Raw genomic sequence first — 7,072 nt, 5'->3', positions numbered from 1 at the left:
GAGGGAGCCGGGCAGAAAGCGGAGAGCGTCCTGGCAGTTCAGTTGGTTGGAGTGTCCCTGATACCCCGAGGTTGGGGGTTCCATCCCCGGTCAGGGCACATACAAGAAACCACCAACAACAGATCGATGTTTCTCTCTCCCTTAACCTTCCTGTCTGTAAAAGCAATCAATAATTTTTTTAAAAAGGTAAATGGAGAAAGCAGTCTTTAAGAAGAGTCGGGTAGCCCTAACCGGTTTGGCTTAGTGGATAGAGCAGAGGCCTGCGGACTGAAGGGTCCCGGTTCAATTCTGGTCCAGGTCATATGCCCGGAATGCCCAGTAGGGGGCATGCAGGAGGCAGCCAGTCAGTGATTCTCTCTCATCATTGATGTTTCTATTTCTCTCTCCCTCTCCCTTCCTCTCTGAAACCAATAAAAATATATTAAAAAGAAGAGTTCTCTCTCATTGATGTTTCTATCTCTCTCTTCCTCTCTGAAATCAATAAAAAATATTTTTTTTAAAAAAAGAAGAGTTGGGTAGCCCAGCGTCCTATGAACCAGGAGGACATGGTTTGTTTCCCCTTCAGGGCACATGCCCGGGTTGCAGGCTCAATCTCCAATATGAGGCAGGAGGCAGATGATCAGTGGTTATCTCTCATTGATTTCCTATCTCTCCTCCCTTTCTGAAGTTAATAAAAATATTTTTTTAAAAAAAGAAGAGTTGGGTGGTGTGGGATGAGAAACAGACCAAGAAACAAATCATGGACAGAGGAAGGCAAGGGCCAGAACCTGAGGCCCATGGGTTCCCTTCCACTCTTGGGGCCAGGAAGGGGAGTCACAAGCCCTCCCCCACCCAATTCCCGGAAAAAGAGCTTCAGAGTGCAGCATGGAGGAGGGCAAACTCCAGGCCTGTTGCACAAGTCAGGCCCAAACACTCTCCTGCCCGGTAACTGGGCCCCTGCGTGGATTTCGGGGAAAGAGGCATGGAGGATAGGGTCACACTCAAACACCTCCACAGATCCCACAGATCGGAACAAAGATCCTTCACACCCCAAACCAGTGACTCCCCAGGCCCCCCAGCATGAGATGCTCTTTTAAGCCCTTTGTGTATGTTTGCATGTTTAAATTTGTTTGTCTTTCTCCGTGGGTATTTCTGTGCCTCTGTCCACTCCCCCTGTTCTGTTTTGTCCTCTGTAAGCCACTCCACCCCCAAGCCACTGGCCATACCCTTTGCCACCACAGCACACTGCACACAGAGGTTTCCATGGTAACACTTCAGACTTTAATACATTTTACTAGGGGTGACAGAAGGTGAGTAGGGCATCTGGTTACTTGGATGGGAGAAAGCAGGGGCCCCAGGACCCCAGATCCAGTGCCCATCTCCCTAGAGTCTGGAGGCAGCTGCCCTAAGCTCAGGGCCAGAAGGAGGCGTTACCTACCCAGGCCCCCTCCTCTGAGTCCAACAGGCCCACTTGGGCTCACAGGGTCAGCTGGGAGAAGATGGGGTTACCTGGACCCCAGGAGCCTCCCCAAGCTCTTGCACTCTCCTCACCTCCTGTCAGGGAGCAGCGTCTCCCCGCACTCAGCCCCAAGGGAAGTCCAATGGCTCTATTATCAGGGGACCCGAGGGAGAGTCGGCGGGGTGAGAGGCCCAGTGGCCTAGGCCAGGGAGGAGAGGCAGTTGGAGAAGGCAGAGGTGTCTCGTCAATGAAGGTGGTGATCTCCTCCCGGAAGAAGCCAGGCCCCTGTGGGTGTCCCCCACCTGACCCCAGAATGCCACCCTCCAGGAATTGTCGAAGGCTGGCTAGCCCTCCACCTTCAGCCTCCTCCTCCTCCTCATCCTCTAGCCTTTGTCTGTGTCCCAGGTACGCAGGAGGGCCTCCCAGAGCCTGGCTGTGCGCTGGGAGAATCCGGATGTCATCAGAGGATGACCACTTGTGCAGGAAGGACCCTGGTGCCCGAGGAGTAGAGAAGATATTGGTCTCGTCGTGGGACAGACGGCGGGACAGAGGGACCTGGGGAAAGGAGCAAGTAGACCCAGAGGTGCTGAAGGGGCCAAAGTGGGGACTCTGCAAGATGGTTCTACCCCCGCCCCCCGGCCCCCTTAAACTGAAAACATCCTCTGATGGGCAAACCTGGTTCTGAGAGGTCTGAAGGGGGCTTCTCTTGCCATACCTTTCTTTCCCCTACTCTTTATGTGCCCTGCAGACCAGGGCTAGGGAATGGGGGTTTGGGGGTGAATAACAGAGACTGGAGAAAAGTAATTAGGGGACACCCAGAATAGGAGGTACATTCCCTAGTCCCATACCTGTAAGTAGTGGACCCTCTCAAGAGGGGGAAAGAGCATGTGCCTCCCAGGCAGCAACTTCACCTGGGTGGGGTCCCCTGGTCCTGTGGCCCCATTAGCATCAAATCGAACTTTGCACACTCGGCCATCTGCGTAGTCATCACAGCCCCCATCTAGGAAAGAAAAGGGGCAGAGTGGTTACAGGCAAGGCATGCCCACCACTCCCCGCCCCTCCCCCCTTTAAAATCTCCCACCCCCCTTTGTAAGTTCCCGGAGAATCTTTCTGTTCCCACTACTCTGTAAGCTCCAAGAGGAAAGTGAGATTGGGTTGTTGCTGAATGGTTCAGACTGTTTCAATGCTGAATCCCTAGTGCGTCAAACATATATACATGCTTATTGAAACAAGCGTACCCCCCACCCCAAAAGCTGTCCCTATAGCTGGGGTCCCTTTTAGGAAGCTCAGCCTCCCTTTAGTTCCACACCCTTCCTTTACGGTGGCTAGGACCCTGGACTGCTTCTCGGGCACTCTGCCCCGCGGAGGCACAGCTGGATAGTGTGGATTTCCAGAGGGGAACCGACGCCCCTTGGAGGCAGCCCTTAGTGCAAAACGAAGCGGTGGCTGTGGTCATGGCGTACGATTGGGGAAAGGGGAGCGTGGAGTCAGCCCAGGGGCAGCGCAGATTCCGTCCAGCAGGGGGCACTGCAGGCAGCCCGTCCCCGCACCGGGACGAACTGGTAGAAAGGGGCAGAAAAGGGAGCCGACGCCCAAGAAAAAAGCCCTGTCCCTCTTCTGACCGTCTTCGCCATCCTCCTCGGACATGATAGCCACGCACTGCTCCCACACCGTGCGCACGTCTGCGCGGTAGCGCTCGCAGGACCAGATGAAGGAGGGCAGCAGCAGCGTCTGTGCCATGGAGCACCACAGCACCGCCAGCACCATCCACGGGGGAGCCGAGTCCGACTTCAGCGAGAAGAAGCTCACCACCTGGTGGGAGGATGGGGAATGGCGCCGCGTCAGGGCCCAGAGCCCAGGGGGCCCACTTCACCCCAGATCCGATATCCTAGTGCAGCTGGTGGGAAAGAAGTCAGGAAGGGATGGCCGGGGTCACACCGGATCGTGAACAGGAGCCAAGTTGGAGGTGGAGATAGAATGAATAGAGGGGAAGGGATTGACTCGGAGGAAGGTCAGGGGAGAGTTCCAGAGCAAAGCCCTGGGCCCAGAGGGAGAGGAGCAGAGGTGGTACAGGAAACCTGAAGGCAGAGAAACATTCAGGAGTAGGGACCAGCTGGGGATGTAGGAGTAGGGGCCAGCTGGGGATGCAAAAAGTTGGGGTGGTCGGGTGGTGGGATGAGCTCTCTGGGGTTTCCACCCAGAAGAACTCAGAGACCTTGTGATATCCAGAGGGAATCAGGGAATGGAAAATGGAGCTCAGCTGCTGGATAATAGGTCTGGGGGGCTGAATAGTGGGGCCTCAGGACAGATGATGGAGCAGGAGGAGAGGTAGTGGGGCTGAAGGATGAATGGATGATGGCGTTCAGCGGTGGGAACTGGCAAACGTGATGGAGCTGGGGGTAATGGGAACTGGAAGATGGATGATACAGATGGATGATGGAGTGGGGATGGATAGAGGAGAGGAAGATGGATGATGGAGTTGGAGGTCAGGTGATCGTGCTGGGGCTGGTTTGGGGAGAACAGGAGGGGGGACCCCAATCTCACCAGGATGGGCACCCCTGTGAGTGAGTCATAGAGAAAGACGATGGCGCTGACCAAGTTGGTGACCTGCAGGGATGTCTTGGCCGATTCGGAGCCATCCAGCGAGGACCGCCGCTTCCCTTGGGCATCTTCCACCACAATGGCTGGCACCTCAAAGGCTGGCCGCGTACCCAAGCCCCCTGGCCCACTCCCCTTGGCCCCACCAACACCCCCTGCTCTCCGGGCCTGCCTCGCCCTCCGGGGCCTGGCCCACAGCGTCTGGTAGAAGGTAATGGCCACACAGACCAACCCCATGACAATGCCCCCAAGTAGCAAGAGGCTGAAGCAGACGCCAAAGCCGAGGCCAATCTTGGAGACTATGAACTGGCAGCCTCGGGCGTAGTAGCGCTCACCGTTGTTGTGCCAGCCAATGGAGGGCAGTGTGGAGAGGATGAAGCTGACCATCCAGATGCCCATGACAGCATGCAGCGCCTGCTTCTTGGCATTGCTGAGGCGGTAGTTGACAGGCCAACGCACCATCCACATGCGATGGTAGGAGAGTGAGGCAACTGTGAAGCAGGTGGCCAGGGCCAGTGTGTAGTAGGTGGACACAAAGACCTTGCAGATGCTCTCATTCCAGTCATAGTCAGAGGAAGCCTGGCGCCGGAGCTGCACCACGGCGAAAGTGGTGAGGGGCACCGCCGCCATGAGGATGTGTGTGCCCGCCAGGAAGCAGAGCAGCAACTCCAGTGGCTTGTGCTTCTGCTGCTTGGCAGAGATGCTGAGGATTATCCAGGCGTTGGCCAGCAGGGCCAGGAGCCCACAGGCCAGCCAGGACAGCGCGTTGGAGCGCAGCGAGGCTTCTTCTGCCCCGGCCCCGGCCCGAGCCATCCTGTTCTCAGCCCCCCACCCCCTTTGAACTCCTGGGGGTGGGGGCGAGGTCTCACCCAGGAGCCCCACTCACACACACCGCCATGATGCCCACAGTCCTTGCCCTGTAGTGAGGCAGGCAGCCCCTCGGCCCACCCTAATGCTCAGCATTGCATAACTGACCCAGCTAAGGTCAGCTGTGGAGGGCAGGGGAAGAGACTGGGGCTCAGCAGAGGTGGTCCTCAACCTCCATACTGAGTGGGACCCTCCCTGTAGTTGACCGGGGAGGCAAGCTGGCTGCTTTGCCAACTATGCGGTTGGCTGGGGAGCTCTGGCCCCCATGCCCGGACTTGCAGATCTCTTCTTCCTCTGGTTCTTGACCAGCGGGGATCTTCTGGATGCCCCAAGGGGTGTGGGGGTGAGGCTCAGCCACCTGCACAAACTGCAAGGGAGAGATGAGATGTGGAAGGGGGGAGGGCGAAGGTAAGGCCTAGGCTGGTCCCCAACTGGCTTCTCGTGCTCCCCTTCTCATGCAACCATAGAAATGCCTGATTGCTAGGGGTCACTCTCCTGTCTTAGATCAGATAGCGGTTCAACCACCCACACAGATAAGAGCCCTGTTTCCAGACCTCCAGAAAAGAAGGTGTTCGGACCTCCTGTCTCCCACCCCTTTTCAGCCCCTTTTCCTCCCTCTGGCACTCTCTGGTTCCTTCTTCTCGTACCCCCTGCTCAGTACCACTCAACCACTATCTTCATGCCCCAGAGTCTCTCTTCAGAGCTGCTGATGGCAGGTGCATGACTTGTTTCTTCCTGAGGGTTCACGGTAAGCTGGGATATGGTATTACAGCCCCCCCCCCCCAAACCTTCCAGGCTCCAGGGCCCATGGTCCTGGTGCTCAGCCCCATTTCTCCACGTCTGCATGATCACCCTCCTGCTCACCAGGAGTCTGGGAAGATGGGAGAAAAGAGGCCGGGACCAAGGGGGGCCTAGGGAACCTGAAGGCGGGGAAACCGCTGACATCAGAAGCATCCAGAAATGGAAAGAGGGGGAACTAGGGGGAAGGAGGAGAGTTTCAGCAGGAGAGAAAGAAGGAGGGGGCAAAGTGATAGTATCTGAAAATAGAAGGAAAAGCCCAGAGACCCCTGGAGCGGAGACTGGAGGAGGGAGGGGAGGAGGGAGGGAGAGAGGCAACAGGGAATGGAGAGGCTGGGAAGAGAAGCTCAATGTGCTAAGGTGCTGCTTCCCACCGGTAGACACTGAGTCTCTCCTCCTGCCCCGGCCTCAGTTTCCTTCTGATGGGAGGGAGGGTAGTTCTGAATTTCATGACGCTGAACGCTGAGCTTCAGTAAGCCCCGGGGAGGGAGCTCAGAGGAAAGCAGGTGCAACCCCAAACAGAGTGGAGGCAGGAAGGATGGGCACAATGGCTTTGGGGTAAATGGGAGGAAAGGGGGCACCGCAGTGGGAGGGTCCATTGCTCTGGAAGAACCTCAGACCCTTGCCCTCCCCAAGAGGTCCTGGCCCACCCAACCTTTGTCTTCTCTCTGGAGCCCAGTGCACCCTAGTTGCTATGGCAATGGCCAGCCAGAGGGAGGTGGGGAGACTTGGTCAGGAGCGCCTCCCCCATTTTCCTCCCCGACGACCTCGGACCCCTTCCCACCCACGCCCGCCCAGGCCCAGCCGGGGGGCTCAGGAAGGAAGAGATGGGAAGTCAGAGAGGGACGGGGACAGGAAGGATCTGAAGGACAGAGAGGGAGGTGAAGGGCAGAGAAAAATCAGAGGCAGGTGGGACGGGGGACCTGGGGGACTCCAGGGGGGATACCGGGCCCCTCGCCTTTTGGGGTGAAGGGGTAAGGTCACGCGGCTCCTCCCTCCTGCCGCCCACCAGGTTCTCCAGGGCAGAAACAGCAGGTGGCTGGGGAGGAGGGGCGGGCCGGAGGGGAGAGGAAGCTGCTGGGGGCGGGGGAGAGAGGGGAGGAGACGCGGGGGACGGGGCAGGGGTCGGCTTACCTCCGGCTGCGCCCAGCACTGCCATGGAGACCGCACTCCCGGCACCGCTCGCCGGGCTCCCGCGGGCCGCCCGCTCTCGCCCTCCTCTTCCCTCCCTACCCCCTCCCGGCCTCCCTCCTCCCCTGGTCCCGGCCTCTCTGCTCAGCCGGCCGCGCTGGTCTCTGCCCCTGGGGGCTCCCCGCCCCTGCGCCCCTGAGCCCTCCAGCCAGGGAGCCCCGCGCCGAGGGCCGGAGGAGC

General features: G+C 58.3%; 1 protein-coding gene across 4 annotated transcripts; it reads right to left on the bottom strand.

Annotated features, from left to right (window-relative positions):
* Positions 1–1,237: 1,237 nt before the first annotated feature.
* GPR162 (G protein-coupled receptor 162) lies at positions 1,238–6,899 on the bottom strand. 4 transcript variants are annotated; one of them, XM_006084168.3, is made up of 5 exons: positions 6,836–6,899; positions 3,983–5,270; positions 3,061–3,250; positions 2,287–2,438; positions 1,238–1,993 (listed from the first exon to the last, which is right to left on the bottom strand). In XM_006084168.3, exons 2-5 carry the CDS (start codon positions 4,847–4,849, stop codon positions 1,457–1,459), a joined length of 1,746 nt encoding a protein of 581 aa, XP_006084230.1. In that variant the 5' UTR covers positions 4,850–5,270; positions 6,836–6,899; the 3' UTR covers positions 1,238–1,456. The 4 variants fall into 4 exon arrangements, with proteins under 4 accessions (XP_006084230.1, XP_014307108.1, XP_023605746.1 ...); XM_023749979.1 differs by having other exon boundaries at positions 1,244–1,993; positions 2,350–2,438; XM_014451622.2 differs by lacking the exon at positions 6,836–6,899 and having other exon boundaries at positions 3,983–5,383.
* Positions 6,900–7,072: the final 173 nt, after the last annotated feature.

This window comes from Myotis lucifugus, unplaced genomic scaffold, assembly GCF_000147115.1.
Source record: "Myotis lucifugus unplaced genomic scaffold, Myoluc2.0 scaffold_10, whole genome shotgun sequence".
Classification (NCBI taxonomy): Eukaryota; Metazoa; Chordata; class Mammalia; order Chiroptera; family Vespertilionidae; genus Myotis; species Myotis lucifugus.
This window is presented reverse-complemented; position numbering and strand designations above follow the sequence as displayed.

Bases quoted from the DNA above. Each gene is read 5' to 3' on its own strand.
- GPR162 (XM_006084168.3), bottom strand. From the start codon at position 4,849: ATGGCTCGGGCCGGGGCCGGGGCAGAAGAAGCCTCGCTGCGCTCCAAC. The intron at 3,251-3,982 runs GTGAGATTGGGG...TCCTCCCACCAG, and splicing joins TCACAGGGGTGCCCATCCTG to GTGGTGAGCTTCTTCTCGCT. The intron at 1,994-2,286 runs GTATGGGACTAG...TCCTTTCCCCAG, and splicing joins AGAGGGTCCACTACTTACAG to GTCCCTCTGTCCCGCCGTCT.